This window comes from Pogona vitticeps, chromosome 6 (genome assembly GCF_051106095.1).
Source record: "Pogona vitticeps strain Pit_001003342236 chromosome 6, PviZW2.1, whole genome shotgun sequence".
NCBI lineage: Eukaryota > Metazoa > Chordata > Lepidosauria > Squamata > Agamidae > Pogona > Pogona vitticeps.
The window spans coordinates 42,535,593-42,555,945 of NC_135788.1; the positions used below are offsets into that span (position 1 = coordinate 42,535,593).

Below are 20,353 nucleotides of genomic sequence, written 5' to 3' on the forward strand. Positions count from 1 at the left end.
ATGAGTATTGTAAAATAGGTTTGCTTTATTTGGAAAATGGGGGAAATTATTGCTTTGTTGGCATGCAGTTTATTGCATCATTTTTCAATGTGCATAATTTCACCCATGTGTCCTTTATTTTGAACTGGGCTGTAATGAAGAATTCTGTTTATGGACGGTATCACAGTGGACCAAATCTGCTTCTCCCAAAAATTAACCCATATACCACCCCCATGGTAAATTAATTATGGGGAGGACAATACCCACCCTTTACCAATCAAAGCTATGAAAAATTACTAATAGAATAAAATTACTGGGGGAGGCAAGTTTGAAATGGGGCTAGTGACAGATATTTATGTTTATCAAATGGGGTACAGGTTTTAAAGGTTGATAAGCAGTGCATTAGAACCAATCACAGTTCTCTATTAAAAACCATTTTTAGTTAAAACAAAATAACCAAGAGGAACTATCCCACTGCATGGGAGTATGTAGATAGCTGCTTAGCTGAATGAAGTGAAACACAGAAAATGTAGTTTGTAAGCTTAGAATTCCCAGAATTCCACAGATAGCGAGGCCATTAGCCATGTTGGCTGTAAGATTCTTGGGGCTATAGTCCAAAAAGTAATTATTATACATTCTGGTCTGGATTTAATTGTAGACGGAGTGAAAATTGTTTTCACTGTCAATTTACTTAGTTTATACCAATACAGGAATTGAAATAAAGTTATCCTTCGGTGTTCAATTTCTCCAAATTTCTATGATACAAAACACATACCCCAAAATGCATATATTAAGGAAATGCATTACAGTGCCTGTATTTGGCAAAATTGTGTATGAAATGCCTATGCTGAGGGACATAAGCATGAACATTTTTTCAAAGTTTTGTGCAGACTTAACAAAATTTGCAAAATCATTTGCAGATTTAAAAAAGCAGAGCTGAAAAATGAGAAACTGAAAAGAAATCAAAATCCATAGGTTCACCTATCACTAATTCAAGTATTATTACTATGCTCAAGTACTAAAAATGAGCTAAAAATCCTAGAATAAGAAAGAGACACCAACCACTGCTCAGTTATAAGATGTTTCTTTTTAGATTTCAAGCTTACACAGTAATCTATGCCCACTATAGTCATAATAACATATTAATATCTGCATACAAAAGCTATGTAAAAATTATATTCTTCCCCCAAATATACAAATTCAGATAGTTTAAAACATTTGTGATCACATGTTTTAATATGTTTAGGCTGAAAAAAATATTATCCATCTAGCATATCACTTAACACTGTTGTAAAGGACAAATAAAATCAGAATGAAACAATTAAAAAAAATTATATTCCAAGAATCCTCAGCCTTTCAAATAATTCAAATCTGAAAATTTGAAATTTCTGATTTCAAACTTAGCCTCAGGGCATGAATCCATATAATGAAAACACCAAATCCAAAGTGTAATGGAACCATTAAATTTTTTAAAAGAACAAAATACTATGAAAATGAAAAAATGAAGCCATTTTGTGGAATTTAAAAATAACGACATTTTTTAAAAAGGTAAAAGAAAGAACAAGTCACTCATTCATGCCCTGATATGATTTTACCTAACACCAGTTCACTTGTGAAATTAAATAAAGTTTTTTTAATGTTTTACAGTGTGCTCAGCAATTTACATCAATTCCATCTACACTGGGATGTAGATTTACATTTGATTGTCTTGTGCATAAATAAAGGTTAGCTTTATAAAGTTAGAGAAACTGTGCAAATAGACAGTCACAAACAGCTTATTACCTGCACAATATTGCTTTTAAAGGCGACATCATTGAATGTGGATTGATACACATAAGCAATGCAGACTTTGCATTTGCTAACATTTATACAGCACAGTAAAAACTTTGTGAGAAAGGCCAAACCCTTTTTTATCAGTGTGATTTCATATTGTTCTTTGTGTGTTTTCTTTTTTTAAAAAAAGCATCATTATTTCATTTTAAAATAAATGTGCTCACTTTGTTTTCAATCTTTATTTTATGTGGAAAATAAATTTCTACCACTCTAGGATATTGTGTTTCTATAAAAATTTATATAAGGGTCACATCATAGTAGTATCAAAAGGAAATCTTTGATAAATCTAGGTATCTGCATAAAATTGTAACAGGACAAACCAGAGCTTCTCCTGTATGTCTTGCTGTCCCCAGTGTTGCATAAAGGCAGGCAAAGATCATCTACTTGTAAAGATATCATGGACAAGTGCACAGTGTTTACAATGGGTGTCTCATCAACCTCTCAAAAACTGTGTGAGGCGAAGGACTATTTTGGAACATAAGGCTGAGAGATGGTGACTTGCCCAAGGTCACCTATTAGGTCCTTAACAGAGCTGGAAAATAAATTCAGATGTTGCTAATCTCATAAATCCAAAATTCTTATCATACAGATTGCATTTGCTTTCAAAGACAGCTAGAACTAATGGGTCTTCTTTACTTTTGACTGATTGCTGACAGAGGGGGAAAGGGTTAGCCTTGCACCCACTGGTTACATCGGAAAACCATGATGGGTTGATTTTTCTTATGATTTATGCAGCAAGTCAATATGACGTCTACATGTTAAGAGTTCCATAGCATACAATTTGTCACTTAACAATGACACACTCTTCTTGTAGTCAACAGCATACTGTAGGCAGGTTCTGAAATTAGTAACCTTCGTACCAATTCTGTTTTGTTTGCTTCCTCTTTTCTGTGCTCCAGCCTGCAATGGAGCAATTATTTAACACAAAGATACTCACAAATACCCAATGTCTAATTCTGACATCTACATTTTGGCACAGTGTTGTTGAATGGTTATCTCACTGTAGAATACATCATTAAAAAATTATGGAATTCAGTTGCGACAGAAGCCCTATACAGCTTAAATACCTGTCATTTAGAGCAAGAAAAGTTTAAGATGACACATCCTTTTTTAAAAAATAAGGAAAAATGAAATCTTATCTAAAACACTTCGCTGCAATTACACCTAGAGCAGAAAGCAAAATTGAAAGCCTTGTGGCACCATAGAAAAGCAGCACTATTGCCATGGCAAATAATTCAGCTCGAAAGGACCACCCCATACAGAACAGATACTGAGTGTAGGCGTTACCACTGCAACACTGCAATGATTACTCAAGATACTGTCTGTGATTTGACCATTTTTATAGATAATGTACCAACCTTTGTAGGATTGGGTACTACATTCAGTTTTTTAAAAATGAGGAATTAGATCGTACCATAGGTCCCAATTCTGCTCTCTTTCTTTTCCTTTCCCTGCTTTTTCTTTCTGGTGTAAATGGAAGGGAAAGAGTTGAAAAGTCTGTGGAGTTACAAATGAAAATTGGAGTGACTGAAACCAGGACACCTTTACTATACTTGGCTAGACTAAGCCTCTTGGAAGTGAAGAATGGCTATATTTAGAATTGCGACGAATGGCTATGGGAAACACAACTCAGTGAGTTAGGTGTCTGTGCAACACAGTAGGCATTCCTAAACAAAGAGTACTCTTTACATTTTTGCTTTAATTGTGGTTTAATTTTTTTAGAATAATGGATAACAAAGAGCACTTCCTATCTGATGCTGGACAGTAATCCCAAATGCTAAGTGCCATTAAAACCTCTAAGTGCGAACGGCACTGGTCTTTCCTATGAGGAGGAAATGCTTTGTATGAACAGTGGGACTCCTCACTGCATCTGGAGGACAGTTTCCCCACTGCCCATAGACAATGGGAATACTCTGCAGCTCTACTTGCATTAGAGCCAATAACTGGCTGGGAGTCCTTGCTTTCCATGAGAGAGAAGCAATGCATGCAGTGTTCTGAGTTGTGATTACTTCTTAGAAAGTCTCACCAATTACAACACAGGGTTAGGGCCAAATCAGGTAAGGCATTAGAAAAGTATTACTGCATGGGCTTTCTTTTTTCTTATGTAAACCTATACACACTTACATGGGAGTAAATATGGATAGTATTTCAACCATGGGAAAAGAAGGAGGATTTGGTCAGCTGTATAATACCAGGGAGTCTTATTTTTGTTTTTAGCACTGTTTCTTTCCACACTCTATGCTAAACCTGTTACCACAAGCTGGTACTTCCTCTGTTAGAGAAAACTATATGCTTTTCCTAACCAAGCACATAGGAACTAGTGAACAATGTTTAGCTCAAATGGGAGGAGTGGAAGGGTGAAACCCTTCCTTTCCCAGTGTCATGGCTCTATTCCAATTTCTCAGCCGAGTTGCAGCAGCTTTAAAAAAATTACAAAAGAGATGAGATTTCCGCAGTGCTGCATTTCAAATTCTCAACCTCTTCCCTATTATTAGGGCTGGTTCCAAAGATTTTCAAGAAACATAACTAGCAGCATCTTTTTCAACAGAGCCTGCAGGTGCATTTACAAAGATTATGCTGCAGCATTTAAAACTCTATTCACGTCCTTACCAAAAAGCTGGTGAGGGTCAATTAAAACTTCCTATATATTTGTCAGTAAATATCATGAAAGGCAGATGCTTGAAAGCAATAGTTACCTGGGTGGAATCTGTACATTTCAAATGTATTCAATTTTTAAAAAGTTCCCTGAGCAGATCCAATCATACTGTGTTTCCCTGAAAATTATTTATTTATTTATTTATTTATTTATTTATTTGATTCATACCCCGCCTATCTGGTCTACTCGACCACTCTAGGCGGCTTATATTAATCTTTGCTCCAAAAATGCATTAGGGCTTATTTTCAGGGAATGTTTTATTTATTTTCATGTACCAAAATCTATGTTTATTCAAATACAGTCATGTCATCTTCTTCTGGTTGCTGCACAATGGTGAAGGGCGGGCTTTCACTTAACTGGGGCTTATTTTGGGGGTAGGGCTTATATTACGAGCATCCTGAAAAATCATACTAGGGCTTATTTTCAGGTTAGGTCTTATTTTCAAGGAAACAGGGCATTTAAAAGTCTTGAGCTGGTAAAAGATTGTGTGATGTTTACCTTGAACTTATGCATATGCTCACATCATCAGAAACTTGTAAAATGAAAGCCTTCACATTTAAGTCTGCAAATGTCTCTACAGAGGCAATGCCTTTCTCTCTGTTTGGTCAGACAATGTTAATTTTGCTGCCTTATCTGGTTCCATCAGAAGACCACTTCTCCTGTGAGGTGGCCTCAATGGAAAAAAAGTGATGGGGAAATATTGGGGGAAAAACAGACATCGACCATATGTTTTAGGATATATACTTGACACTCCCTTCTCTTCCTTCTGCACCAAATGATCAAAAATGTTTTCTCACTGACATTACTTAACACATTCCATGGTCTGAGTTATTCTCCTACTCAGATGGACTTTAGAGAAAAGCAAATGTAAGCATCAGCAGCTAGTGATCTGAGTGGTAAGTGGGGCTAAAATTATCCCACACTAGCAGGATAAGATGCCTTTGTCCCATCCTACTTAGATCCTGGTCCAGCTGCTGATAATTCAACGTACTGTATATACCTGTTTTATAGACTCTTTAAAAACTGAAGTCATAAAGCTATCTCTGGTTTCTTCAAGTTTCTGTTTTAAAGCACCCACTTTCATCTAGACCAGGGGTTCAACATCAGCTATCCTGGCCAAGGCTGATGGGAATCACAGGCCAAAATACCTGGAAGGTCACAATTGTCCAGCCTGATATAGACCGTGCAAAAAATATGTTGGCAAGTTCTGGCATTTACTACCATAAGACATAATGAAGCCATTGAGATCACTGGCCTGACCCTAAACTTAATCACGCTCAAAACAAAGCCTTTAAAATCAATGCAACTAGTTTGGAAACATGCCTTTTTTTAAGACAGCAACTAGAATCCACAGCCAGCATGGCTATTGTAAATCAAACTGTGATGATAATTCAAAAGAACTCCTTTGCTAATGGAATGGGCATGGTTGAAAAGAACTTTAGTACTCTCACTTTGTCCACAGTGACAGTCTACCTGAGTGCAGAATTTGCCACAGATGGGCAATGTGGCAATCTGAATCTAGATTTTGAACCATCTATTTGAATCCAAAGCCACAGATTGAAAACATCTGTGTTTTGTTTTAGTACAATTCCGAAAATATCCCAAGACCATGGTAGTTGAGATATTTAGGAAGTGTTATTACACACACACACACACACACATGCACGCACGCACGCACGCACTTACAAACTATATCTGCCAAAAATCTCTTTAGGTGCATCAAAGGGTTTATACTCAGATTTTAGTTTCCTTAACATAACAAATTACAATGCCACTGTATCTGGAATTCCTCTCTGTTGCAAAGACAATTTGCCCAATGGCATGCAAACTGCTGCTGAAGAGGCCAAGCTCCTTCCTTGTATGGATGCACACTTTCTTAGATCCTGGCACTTGACTGCAGTCACTGTTAAAGTGATCCTAAATGGGCAGACAAAGTGTGTAATTTTGGTTGCACATTGATATGTCAGATACTTGAAGAGTAAAAAAAATGTTCCCAAAGAAAGAAACAAAGAAGACAAAAGAAGAAGAGGTATCTTCTGGTGCATCACACTGAACAGGGAACAATTTGTAGCAAAGAGGCTATATCTTTCCAAAACTGAGTGGAACAGAAATAGAAGATCTCCTAATGATATCACCATTAGAATTATTCTAATCACTCTGCCACAACTTCTGTTGTACAAAGTGAATTTCTCATTAACAGGAAGTCAACAGGAAAAAGTGCATCTCTTCTTCCTAGAAGTCTTTTCTCCATCTCGATGCATCAAAATTGCCACCATTGTACGAGGCACCTAGATTTGTACAATGCTTAAAAATCATTTTTCATCTGTGGCTGATTTTGCTTTGGAGTTATTATAGGCAGAGATCATCTAAGTTCCCCATGGACCAACTTCACAATTTAGCTTACCATTAGAAATGATCTTCAGAGTTAATCTATGGAGAAGATCATTCAGAAGATCATTTCTTTATCTCACTATTCCACCCCTGGTGACGAAAGAGTAGATAACAAGCCACAATGCTAGTGGCAAGAATAGCTGAGCTAATGCTCCAGGGTTCTAAGAATAAAACATATACAGTGGGGTCTCGACTTACGAAGGGCTCGACATACGAACGTTTCGACTTACGAACTGCTCTCATAGGAATATATGGACTCGACTTACGAACTTAGATTCGAGTTACGAACTCTTTTTTTTTCCTTTTTTTAAAAGCTAAGTCATCTTAGGTTAAAAGAAAAAAAGAAAAAATATCCCCCTCTAGTGGCAGAAGGTGGAATAGCAGCTTCCCATTAGTTTCTATGGACGAAAAGAGCAGATACGGATTAAATGGTTTTCAACGCATTCCTATGGGAAATGCAGATTCGACTTAAGAACTTTTCGACCTGAGAACTGCCTTCCAATACGGATTAAGTTCGTAAGTCGAGACCCCACTGTAGTACATTTCTATTTTGGGGCAACTCCAATTTCTTTTGCCTATTTTCTAGGATCATGTTGTTGTTAGGGAAACTCGTGGTCTTCCTTTCAAGCAAATTGCTCAAACTCAGAAGCCATCTGAAATGTGCAAAGCACTTTACATACTTGCACACACAAGCACACAAACATCTGTTTAGATGTTTGTGCTCCTGTGGGCCTGATGTTTCAATGGAAATGAATGAAGCAGTCTTTATGGGAAGGAGTTTTTAGTGAGCCTGTTACAACAAAAAGAGATGAATGGACTGAGGCCAGCACCATCAAGATTGCAACAAATGAAGAAGCAAGCAAGCAAACAAACAAAACAGAAGGCTTGAATGGTGAATGTGACATCTCACATCCTGTTTTTTTAGGCAAAGTCAAATTGATTTTAGGAGTCCTGGAACTATAGCATCAGAATGTCACTTCTTATAGTAGGCCTGTCTCATACCTATACACTCCATGTAAAATATAAATAACAGGAGCAACTGATGGATGCTGTCTACGTTTTCGTATAATGGTCAATTATCAGGTTATAAGAAGAGCTGATAAGAATTAACAATGTCTGACTCATTGCAGAGTAATAATGTAGTTATGGCAGTGGTGGAAGGCTTTGGCTAAACTGAAATATGTTTCCTTAAGAGCAGCCACACATTATTTACTTGGTATGACCAAGTTAAAGTTAGGCATGGCTAAGGCTGCAGTCCTATACAAATGGATTTGAGAGCAAATCCCAGTGAACTCAATAGGGCTGACTTCTGTGCAGACATGTATAGGATTGCATTTTAAGTCCTTCTAATTTGGGAATGACTTAACACTTACTAGATTGTGATGAATATTTCAGCAAAGAGTCTCATGTCCTGAAACTGACCTAACACTGTAAAAAATATGGCAGAATTTAAAAATACAAGGACCTGATCAGCTAGTCATCTCCTGACACTTCAGCTTATTCTCTCACCTCTCTCCAAACAACAATGATTGTGAGCTTGTGATTGCCTGAGTGCTGGTAGATGAAACCGATTCACTTAAACTCTCATTGTCAAATGCTCAAAGGATTCACATCGCAAGGACTGAAAAGAACATGTGCCCACACAAACACACAGAACACACACACAGACACACACAGAAAAAAAAATGCAATCATCACAAGTACCCGCATTGAAGGGACATATTCATTCATGCCTATTAAAAATAATCCTCCAACCAAAAATAAAAAAGGGAACAAAATGGGCCAAGGGGAGAACACGAGGCAATGGAATGAAATGACACCCAGTAGTGCTATTAGAATTCAGTGAATCTCTCCTGTCTTTTTTCAGTCCTCAAAAACTTCCAGAAACAGAGGGGGAAAGAGTTCGGTTGGGCATTCCACCTTCATGTGCAGGAAGCGGCTGGCGTGACAGGCTCCAATCATCCGTAGGTCCGTCACTTTCATGAGCAGTTTTGGCCAAAAGTGTGCAATGTGGTGCTTTCTGTAATTAATGTAGTGTTCAAATGCGAGAAGGAAGCCCTCTTGACATTTTTCTATCCTCTCCACGCTGACAAGACCCGGGCGATCTGTGTAAAGTAGAATGCAAAAAACAAACAAAAACATCATCAACAAAAAAAATCCAAGTTATTCATTCCCATCCATTCCATTCTCCTTGTGAATGCTTTTATTGTATCTGAGAAATAGATATGATTGAGTGAGGTTCCATTATATTTCCCAGTGGAAATCCACCCTGACACAGTCAGAATAAATAATGTATTGTTATTATAATTTAAAAAACACCAGGCACAGTTAATCAAAATGATAAAAACATTGGCTGGTATTATATAACAGATACAAGTTTGAACCAAAAACCTATCTTGTTAAATATCAATGTAGTATGTATGTTGTTCTTAATATTGCAGGGTTTTGTAGTTTTGATGTTATTATTATTATTCAAAAATACCAGGCACAGTCAATCAAAATGATAAAAACGTTGACTGGTATTATATAACTACAAGTTTTAACCAAAAACCTAAGTATGTTAAATGTCGGGGCAGTATGCATGTTGTTCCTAATAATGCCATTTTTTGTAGCTCTGATAGTGTGATTTCTGATATCTGCAACTGCTTATAGTACTGTGTGAAATTTCTTGATATTGTTCTCAAAGCCCTAATGACTGAGTTCAACCTATTATTCCAGCTGGGTATCTAATTACTGGAACTGCCCATAAGTTTATGGCTTTGGTTGTATTTCCCCCATTTCATTTTGATTTTAAGATTTTCCACAGTCCTTTGATATATTACCTTTCTGTCAGTTCTTTAACTTTTGTGTGCACAATGTTATTTGTTTCTAGTATTCCTGTGAATCACTCGGGCATGCCCTTCTCCCGTCCTTCTTCAGTTTTACACCATTATTGAAGAGCAGAAAAGGTTTCCACCACAGAGCAGATTTTGTGAAAGGAATGTTTTGGTTTTTCGTGCTACAGTTCCACAAAGCCCTGAATGACCAGAAAAGTGTATGCCAAAATGTAATGCTCAATGTTCTGCAATTAGTAATGCAGAGACCTCATACCACTCTTCTGTTTGGAGAGAGATGAGATATCCCTCTTGATTTTGGCTGCTAAGCAAGGTTAGACATGGTTAGTATTTGTACAGGAGGTTGCTTGTGAACTCCAGGGAACCTGTTTGAAATCCTGGGGACCTGTGGTCAGTCAGATATGATCTTTTTATTTCTTTCTTATCTTTATTCATATCAGAGTGTTGCACAATTCAAAATTATGGACATACATGAAATATAAAGTTTAGACAAATTTAAAATGTTAAAATGATTTAGACTATTTTTGACTAGATGTGAGCTGCTTGTCCATTTTTGAGAACTTCTTTACTGCACATCATGGGGCATAAATTATATGTGCATAAATGCTGAATGGATTGCCTTTCTCCACATTTACAGAAAATATTGTCAGAGTTGACAATATTAGGTTAAATGATGAGGTCTGATGGCGGTTATACAAAAGCGGCCTCCTATCTTCCTATGTTCCCCCCTTTTCTAATTTCAGAAGGAGATCCTTCTGGATCTTACCTACCTAAGATATCTCCCTAGGGAGCATAGGCTTACAGACTTACATTGAAAAGTATGTTTTGATTGTATCTAGTGATTTTCATGGAGCATGTTTTTAAAATACCCGTATTACAATGAAATTAATTGAAAAGGACCACAGAGCACTTAATGGCCCTATCAGCATGATAACTAAACTTTATAGTGCTTACAAGACTTTTGTGCACACCTGAAGACATCAGCAGTACAGCCTGAAGGAGGGCGACTTCCGTGTCATCAAGATTAAATGATGATAGCGACATGCCCAGGTCAAAAATGGCATCTGATACTACACCAAGACCCCCATTTTTCAGTTGGCCCCTTGTCACCGCCATCTCTCCATTTAGTGTTAAAGTCTCACTCTCAGGATCATAGCGGACAGCTGCTCTGAGGGACATGATCTCCATGCAACAGCCTTTCAGAAGGATTATCTGGTCTTCACATGGCAGCTGCAAACAATTGCAACAGAAAATAAAATCAGAGGTAGTCCTTTTCCCAACCCTAAAGACCCAAATAAAAAAACAACCCTTCTCCTTGTGTGAGGGGTACAGCTAGCCAACACTTCTATTGTACCATTGCTTTGCTATGTTTTTGAAATTTTATGGGGCTTCAAATGACACATTTGTAACTTTCTCATGCTTCCCTCCCCTCCCCCTTCTCCCCTCTCCCCTCCTTCATCGTTTTCTTCCTCTGTATCTATGCCAATCCACTGAAGAAGGAAGACAGAACACTTGCCAGATGCCTTTTGATCAGTAGTTTTAAGAGCTGCTTGTCTGGAACTATGAAATCTTGAAGAAGTTAGGTTTTTTTGGACTAGAACTCCCAGAATGCCTCAGTCAGCATAGTAGTGGCAATTCTGCCTAGGGATTTAAGGTAGCCATAAATATAACTTCCACAAGCTCAAGAAAATACTCGTTTGAGCTAACCCCTTCCCTTCATCTTGTTTTGATACCTAAAAATAGCTGTGGGCATTGTTTCAATAATGTCACCCACATGTCATCTTCAAACAAAGGTACATACAGGGCAGGCAACCTCCAGAGGTCTAGAAGATTCACATACTTACCTTTGAAGCCTGGCTTCAACTCCTGCATTTCACCAATGCTCCACTACCTTTTCTAAAAGAAAATTGCATTCAAATTTGCACTCTCTGGGGGGGGGGGCAACTTTACTATTTTTGAAGTCTCTCTTAAACTGTTTCCAACCCAGCCACTTCTGGTTTTTGGGGAAAAAGCTCCCAACCTGCCTAAAATAAACAGGAGGGAGGAATGCAAAAAGTCTTTGGGAGTTGTTTTTTTAAGGGGGGGGGTTTCAAGGTTTTGGGCTCCAGGAATGTGAGGTACCCTGGGGGCATTATAGGCAGGTAGCTGTTGATATTGTATCACAATGGGTATGTCATGTAAAAAATATTATCTACCTGAGCGAAGGTTGTTTTGTTTTGTTTTTGTGCACCTGCTGAAATTCATGGGATGGTCTAGAAAAGTTAAGACGTGGCATTCATATATTGGCAATATTTTCATGTAGTAATTTTTAATGTTTTTAATACTGTAAATTTAACTTTTAAAAAATTCCAAATTGTTATCATCAATCATTCCTCAAATTGCCTCTCCTGGCAAATCTCAGTGTCTCTAGTAATCTTTAAGAGCAGGAGGCCATCTCGTTTTTATGTTTGTGGTACTGCTAATTGCCTTGAGTCGAAATGACAGTTATTGAAAGAAAAATCTGTATTGGGTTGGCTTCACTTCATGTTGTTTTATTTTTAAATCAGCTATCTAGTGACAGAGGGAGGGGAGTCTTATTTATAGTTCTGACATACTGATTACATTTAATCTTTACCAAAAGCATTCTGAGGGCAATGGGATCGTGGCTTAGCAGAACTGAAAGCAATGCTCAAAGGGGCAGAAAAAGTTTTAAAAATGTCATCATCAGCAAAAAGAAAATTGACATTCACTGTACTCTCATATGCTCTCACCCCCAGTTGCCAACTTGAGATGTAGAAAGTTTGATGCACAAGGAGACTGGCTGATCCTTCTTGATCAGATTCCCTCATGATGTACAAGAAACTGGAATTACAGGGTTAAGCAACCCAGAACTTGACACATTGGTTTATTTGGACTATAATCCCCTCAAGCACCTAGTGGGTTTGGAGGATGCTGGGAGACACAGTTAAAAAAAGAGCAATTTTATCTGGAGTGCAGCCACTTATGGTACATTCTCAAAGAAAATTACGCTGTTGCATAACCAGAAGGGAAAGAAAACAATATCAGGGCAAGGGCAATATGGAAGGACCGGGGAAAATTGTAGGATGCATATGAGAAAAGTATCCACAATAATTGAGAATATCCATAAGGCCAAACTTTCCCTGCTTTTGCCTTAAAGTATCTGCACCCATCCAAAAACTATTAGTGCTCTAATAGTTTTTGGATGGGTGCAGATACTTTAAGGCAAAAGCAGGGAAAGTTTGGCCTTATGGATGTTCTCTAATTACAAATCCCATCAACCCTAACTAGCATAGCTGTTGATGAGGGATTATTGGGTTTACAACAACATCTGGAAAGCCACACAAACCCCATCTCTCCTTTGGGGCAGGTTTGCCGCTTGTGCTATTCTGTGGATTTATGGTGAGATTGTGGAGAAAGGCGAAAGAGGGAAAGGGGAACATAATTAATATTTTAAAAGTAAATAGTAACCAAATTGTGTCAGCAGTACCTTTTCTATTGGGATAATTTCAGATAAGTGGCTAGAATAGATTAAAACTTCCCTAGGAGGCCATTTGTGCATGAGTGTGTATGTGTTTATCCCAAAGCAACAAGGTGAGAAATTCGTCCTTCCATGGACAATGGGCCAATAGTAGGTTTATGGAAGAAAATAATCTAATTCAACTCTAATGTAACAATTTCCCTTTTATTTCCTCTCCCCACATTCTTTACCTAACAATGAAGTTGTGTCTTTGGCTTAAGGCTAGAGACAGATCTAGGTAGCTTACAACTAGGTAGCAAAAGGGGGAATTACCTCAGTGGCATGGCATCCAGTTCTTCAGTTTCCCTTAAAAGAATTATATTTACACTATTTAAGGACTAAATAATAATTATTTTCAGATATCACAGTCTGTGAGTATGTATTCACTGACTGAGAATGGTATGCATAGTGACCTATGTAACAATGGTACACTTCTTCATAAATATTAAATTTATGCCAATTATGAATTAAGTAACAATCATTCACAGATACTAAGGTATGTGATACTGCACATGTGTTAGCACTCACAGATATACACTGAGCCATGTGGAACACATGATGATGTGAACACAATTCGTAAACTTATCCCAGTCACAAGAACAGCTTTGAATAATTTTGTTTAGAAATATTGGGCTTAAAAGATACATAAAAATGCACAGATCTTTGGTACAGTGCGTTGTTGAGGGCTACATACAGTCCATCTTTCTGCAATGAACACTTGCTGCAAAAGTACCAGATTTATCCTGGATGTAGGTGATACATACATGCCATATATAGAATCATGGAATAGAATCATAGAATAATTGATTTGGAAAGGGTCTGTAAGACCATTGAGTTCAACCCACTGCTGAATGCAAGAATCCAAATCAAAGCAGATCTGACAGATGGTTGTCCAATCTTTGTTTCAATGCTTCCAGCATTCACCACGTCTCAAGGTAATTGGGTCCGATGTTGTACTGCTCTAACAGTTAAGAAGTTTTTCCTGATACTCAACCTAAACCTGGCTTCTTGTAGCTTGAGCCCATTATTACATGTCCTGCACTCTGGGATGATTGAAAACAGATCCTGCCCTTCCTGTGTATGATTACCTTTCAAATATTTGAAAAGTGCTATCATATCTCCCATCAGTTTTCTTTTATCAAGGTTAAATATACCCAGTTCATACATATAAATCACTGTGTTTTATAACTGATCACAATCATTATGTACTAATCAGTAACAGGTATGCATTTGGGGCTAAATGTATTTGTTAATTTTAATAAAATATGACTTTTAAATACCATTTGTTCAACAGACTTGTAATTGAGAGTAACAACTGATTTAGCCCTTGATCTTTTATGAAAAAGTGTCCAGTTCTTGTGAAAAGTTGAACTATCCTGCCATGCTAGACAGTTCTTGTCTCCTTATTCTAGCAATCCCAGCTGGAGTCTGAAACCTACATAGCACCTGTCAGGGCCTAATCTAGGTCCTCTCTTCTTCCACTCCATTTGGCTTCAGATTTAGCGGCAATCACATAAGGCCAGATATTCGTTCCCTTCTCCCTGCTTCCCTCTCCTTTGCTTGACGTTCAGTTTGATGGAGCCTTCTGTTGCACTCAAAATCTTGTTGTCTTTTGTGACATTTTAATAAATATATCACCTGACTGTTTAAAGCAAGTGATTCATCCTGTCTCATCAACACCTTGCCAAGTTGATCTGAAGTCTGTGTGAAAAGACTGTAAATAGTTGTGTGTGAACAAATGAAAATGTTCTGGAAGAGAGCACGTGAGAGAGGCCCCATTGTTGGATAAACGCAGAAGGTGTGCAAAGTCAGCCCTCACTCCAGTGTTCTTTCTGGGTAAGCTTGTAAAAATTTCTCCTTTTTTGGGCCATGCCAGCTGAAGGATTCTGGGAGTTGTAGTTCAAAAAGGGATATAACTGCCTCCCCCAAATTCTGGTTTAATTGGGCTGTCACATATAGAGAGTAACTTTCAGAAGGAGATGGCCTCTTCTGTCTGTAGAGGCTTCCACAGTGATTTGGAAACCTAAAAACAACAACAGGGCTCTAAATCACAGAGAGAGGCACCACAGCTAGAAGAGGATCTCTTCAGAATGTCACACTCTACCTCTGTATAAATGTGCAAAAAGGGGTGTGCCTAATACTCATTGCCACTTTCCCTCCCCTCTTATTTACTGTAATTAGAATGCCTGATCAGTATCAGAATGAAGCAGAGAATGAGGGAGGTATGTATTTCATTTCAAACTCTGCAAGTATCTTGAGAGCTATTTTTTTGGGGGGGGGGACTCCGACTCTCAGAACCCTCAGGCCCAGCCAGAATGGCTGGGGGTTTAAGAATTGAAGTCCACCATGTTTCTAAGCTTTGGGGCAACGGATTACTGTTTCTAGGTCTGCTGGAGTGGTTCCCCTCATGCTTCACTTATAATTGTAAAAAAACCACATATTGCAAAAAACACCACAAGTGTTTATTTCCGAAGGAAGTCAGACCACACTGAGTACTGTTCTGCAACTTTGCATTGTTTGGGGAAATAAAAAGCATATGGAAATACTTTTACCCTAAAATGAAGGCTAAGCAAATAATACAGAAAGCAGTTGTGCTCTCTCTTTGTATTCATTATTCTTCTAATACCAGATGTTGGTGAGTATAGGGCTTCTAAAACCCACAACAATTCCCAAAGTAGTTCCATCATCTTCTCTCCTCCTGGTAGTTTGTGTATTTGTTTATCAACTAGATCTGATTTCCTCCTTCTTAAAAACTAAAACTGAAGCACAGTGTACTATATCCAAAGAAACCTCCAGCATGATCCTGTTTATGGAGTAATGGTTCTAACAATGAATATTTGTACAACAGTCTTTGACAAGTGGACATTTCAGTCATCCTGCTTTGACTCTATTTTTGTTTCCTCTCTTGCCAAAATTTTTCAAATGATTTGTTGTGTTGTGTCAGCCATTTAATCTAAAAAGGCCCACATATCTGAGTTATGTTTAGTGTAACTATTCAGCTGCTTGAGGCAATTTACAAGGCAGTATCCCCTTCCATTACATATACAAGAGTGGACTGGCTTGGCTACTGAATTCTTCAGCAGTGGCAATGGGATAACATTATTTATTATACCCAAAGCTGCAGTTCAAAGTAGCTGTCTTCTCCAACACCTTGCTGTTATCTCCAAACCCCTAATATCTACAATGACCTATCTGATGGATAGTAGAGACCAGATTATGAAAAGCAAACGAATGAGTAGCATACTAGTTTCTCTACACATGCTTAGCTCCACTCTGTCTTGGCGTCTGTCTTTCATGTACCACTTACAGTTATTCCTGTGGTGCCAGCATCAGCCTCTATGGACTACAGTGCTTAGAACCCATTAGCCAGCACGAATGTTGAATAAATTTGTTTTGCCAGTTTAAAACCAGTTGCCCTTCCTGATTTAACTACATGTAGACTACAGTTCTCCTTGCTATAGGCTATGCTGGCTGAGAGGTATTTTGGTTCAAAAACATCTTGAGGGGCACTGTGGTCTACCCCTGCTCCAACAACTGCAAGCATAGGCAGCCTATAATCCAATAAGAAGTGGTGGTGTCTCCACCCACCCCTTCTGGTATGAACCCTTGAGGCCTACTCTGCCTCAGACCACAAAGTACCACTACTTGTAAAAGAAAGTATGTATCACATTTCCACAGAGAAAGAAAGGGATCAATCCATACCTCACAGAACATAGGCAACTTTTTGGCAAAATCCACCACTCTCGTGATTGCTGGTGTGATAATTTTTGTAAACTGGCTGAAGGCTTCTAAGTCTACTTTCCCACCTTCTGGGGCATTTACTATTGGTGCTTGTCCGATATCCTCTGGCTAATAATAGAAAAGAAAAATACTGTAAGGTGACAATGTTTTTATAGTGAACATGAAATATTCTTAACTTTTTCTGAATCTCAGCAGTTTACATTTGCTTAAGCCATCAGTACATAGCTGCTGCTTTAAGAAACACCACCACCATAATGATCATTGATAAAAGTACCTTATGAACAGTGAGAAGAAGGAACTGTAGAAGAAAAATACTTAATACACATAAGTTACTGACATGTCAGATTTCATTGGTGTAGGCAGCTGAATATTGTGTATGTAGCTACTTGTTCTTGATGTTGCACAAACAATTTTGTACCTGAAAGCCTAAAGCTAATGCTGTCTCCTTGGCCCAACTAGGAAAATTTATCTTCCCCTGAAACCAAAAGGAAAGAAAGACCTTCAGCATCAACTTTGTCACAGGAGTGGACTTTCTGACCTTTACCATTAAAAAAAATATGACATTCTTTTGACATCTGATCATTGGGCTTTGAAGGTGAAACTACTAAGTTTGGGAATCTTGGTCAAGGAGACGAACATTATGTAAGTTTTACATTTGTTGCCGTCAAATTGCTTGTGCTTTGTCCAATATATACAGCAGCATTTATATCAGGGAAACTTTCCACATCCCGCAAAACAAAATTCTCTTGCAATTTAAATTTAAATTTAGAAGTAAGTTAGAAAGAAAAAAGACAATTTATGTTGATGACCAACAGAGAAATCCTGACCTCTTTAGATAACCATCTGAGATAGTCTGTGACTAGGTAAAGGTGACACAGAAGGGCTGAGTCAGGTGTAGGAGTTATGTTTCTTCCATAAGTCCCTGTTACACCATAGAAAGCTCTACAGATATAAATCAACCAATGGTTGTATTTCCCTCAATGGTAAACCACTGTTAGGCCAGGATTTTCTCTTTAATGGCTTTTTTAAATGGAATGGCAGTGTTGGACAGAGCTTGGGAAAGGTTTGTTTGTTTTTTGCATGATAACTTCCCGAATTTCCCAGTGAGCAGAACCATTGGTCTTGCTGGCTAGGGAATTCTGAGTGTTGCAGTCCAGAAACATAACATTCCTAAGCTCTGACACGGGATTTATTTCAATGATAATAGTTGTGTGCTGTCAGGTCAATTAGGACTCATGGTGACTCTTTCTAGATAGAGAACACTCAGAAGTGGTTTACCATTCCCTTCTTCTGGGGGCATCCTGGACTGTGCAGCTTGCCCAGGCTGGCTCTTTAGGGATGCATATTGAGAAATTGAATCCAGTCTCTGGTTCTGCAGCCGGAAACCTAACTCACTGAGTTTGGCTCACAGCCCCTCTATTTCCCCATGGGACCCTAAGGTTGGATCCCTTCCTTGTGCTTCACTTTAGAATGAACTAGGCATTTTCCCTCCAAATGAAAAAACAACAACAGTGCCCCCCCCTCTTTTTTTGGCTTTTTGTACAGGCTCCACAATTTTACCACCTTGTCCTTATTCTGCAGTTCCTGTAATCTCTCTGCAAACAATAGTATTGCTCAATGTAGATTTGAGATTTAGATTTTAACATCCCCTAATTGTGGACATTATAAAAATGAAGTGTGCATACTACAGTATTTATTCTGCAGAATTCATATTCTTTAAATCCAAATTTTCAAAAAAATGGTGCTGTGATCCAGAGCATGTCCAAACTGCCTTACTGGATGAGATCAAAGGCAATAGCCCTGCTCTATAAGATGAAGTTGTGAACAAGCTGAGACAGGATCACCTAGTCTTGCCTCCTCTATCATCATGTTCTTCATAGTTAGAAAACTGAAGCTGTAACCAATCTGTTATGGCTGGGCTAATATCACACAACTAGATTTCTTGCCCCCAGTCTGAAAGCTGGACCCCATCAGCCTGAAAAAGATGCGACACTTTAAATGAACTGTCTAGGTGTTTAAACCAGTAGCTGCCCGAGAATGCTACCAGGCAGCCAATAGACCTGATAACCTTCTGCCATGCAGTGTCCACCTTGCATGGGTCCCTTGCCCCATGCCATTCCTTCTTTCGAAGAGGTCTGATCATAAGATAAGGACAGTGGGATGACAATTGTGAATTTCCCTGGTGGCCAATATGAGGCCAGCAAGGAAATCCCAGCCAATGCTGGCCAATCAAAGTAAAGCAAAGTGCAAAATGTGCTACTTATATACTGTCCCATAATGCTTAAAACACTCTCTGGGCTGTTTATAATTTAGTTATGCAGGCTACACACTGCCTCCCCCCTCCAGTGAGCTGGGTACTCAGTTCACCGACCTTGGAATGATGGAAGGCTGAGTCTATGTTGAGCTGGCTACCTGACCCCATTGGAATCAAACTCAGGTCATGAGCAGAGCCTTGACTGGAGTAGTGCAGTTTAACCACTGCGCCATGAGGCTGCTAATCTAGCCAGGGGGTGGCAGGGGAATTCACAGCAGCCACCCTCTCCTTGCTCTGCCAGACCATTTGGTCGCCAGTCATTCCAGTCCCCCAGTTCTCACCACTTGCAAAGCCCTTGGCAGCAACAACGGATGCTCAGGTAAGTCTCGGTTTCTATTTCTTTAGAGATGAAAGGGGTAGTCATGGCTCCTGACTAGAGATGGGGGCTTTGTATTCATAGACAAATATGAAGTCCACCAGTACAGGTGGCCAGCCTGATTACCTCCCCCAGAACCAGCCAGTCCATTTACAGCGCGGCAATGGCACGTGGTGCAAGTGCCCGGCTTCATCATCAGTGCACCAATCCTGGCAGTAGCTTGTCTGCTGCAGCCCCATCTCCCTGTCCACCCAACTATGATGCTGCCCATGCACACTGCACGCCATGCTGTAAGTGGATTGGTGGGTTGGGGGGAGAGGTAATCGAGTTGGCCAACTGTGCTGGCAGGCTTTCTATTCATCTACAAATACGAAGCCCCCTTCTCTACTCCTGACATCTCCAATTTAGTTAGCTAGAACTGGGGCTTTTAACACCTTTCCTATCCCAAGTGTATATCTCTAACGAAACACATTTTAAAAAATTTTCTTAGAAAGAAGTGTGGGTGTGACTCCTTTACAAAGGGGGAAGTGTACTCAGGTAATTTTGTAAGCCACCCAGAGACCTTTGGGTAGTGTGGGCGGCATATAAACAAACAAACAAACAAACAAACAAATAAATTTTGAGTCTCAAAGGGCTGCATCCACAAGTTAATGTTGCTCCAGTACCCTGAATTTAGAAAAACAAAATATAAGCCACATGAAACATAAGATTTCTAGTGGACACCAAAGCTTTGAAGTTACAAATTACAGATGCAGAAAGTTATTTATGGTAC

General features: G+C 38.8%; 1 protein-coding gene and 1 long non-coding RNA gene across 19 annotated transcripts in view; one reads left to right on the forward strand and one right to left on the reverse strand.

The window, feature by feature from the left end:
• The window catches only part of LOC144583477 (uncharacterized), a 42,181-nt gene that overhangs the window by 20,607 nt on the left and 1,221 nt on the right, over positions 1 to 20,353 (forward strand). The window lies entirely within an intron of this gene.
• The window catches only part of THRB (thyroid hormone receptor beta), a 268,006-nt gene continuing 248,700 nt past the window's right edge, over positions 1,048 to 20,353 (reverse strand). For 9 of the 18 annotated variants that reach the window (XM_078377281.1, XM_078377286.1, XM_078377282.1 and 6 more), the window contains 3 exons: positions 16,913 to 17,059; positions 10,665 to 10,923; positions 1,048 to 8,964 (listed from right to left, as the gene is read on the reverse strand). In XM_078377281.1, the coding sequence (XP_078233407.1) occupies positions 8,723 to 8,964; positions 10,665 to 10,923; positions 16,913 to 17,059 (648 nt within the window). In that variant the 3' untranslated portion in view covers positions 1,048 to 8,722. Of the gene's footprint in view, positions 8,965 to 10,647; positions 10,924 to 16,912; positions 17,060 to 17,369; positions 17,427 to 20,353 lie in introns of all 18 variants that reach the window. The other 9 variants (XM_073003406.2, XM_073003407.2, XM_073003403.2 and 6 more) reach the window with 3 other exon arrangements.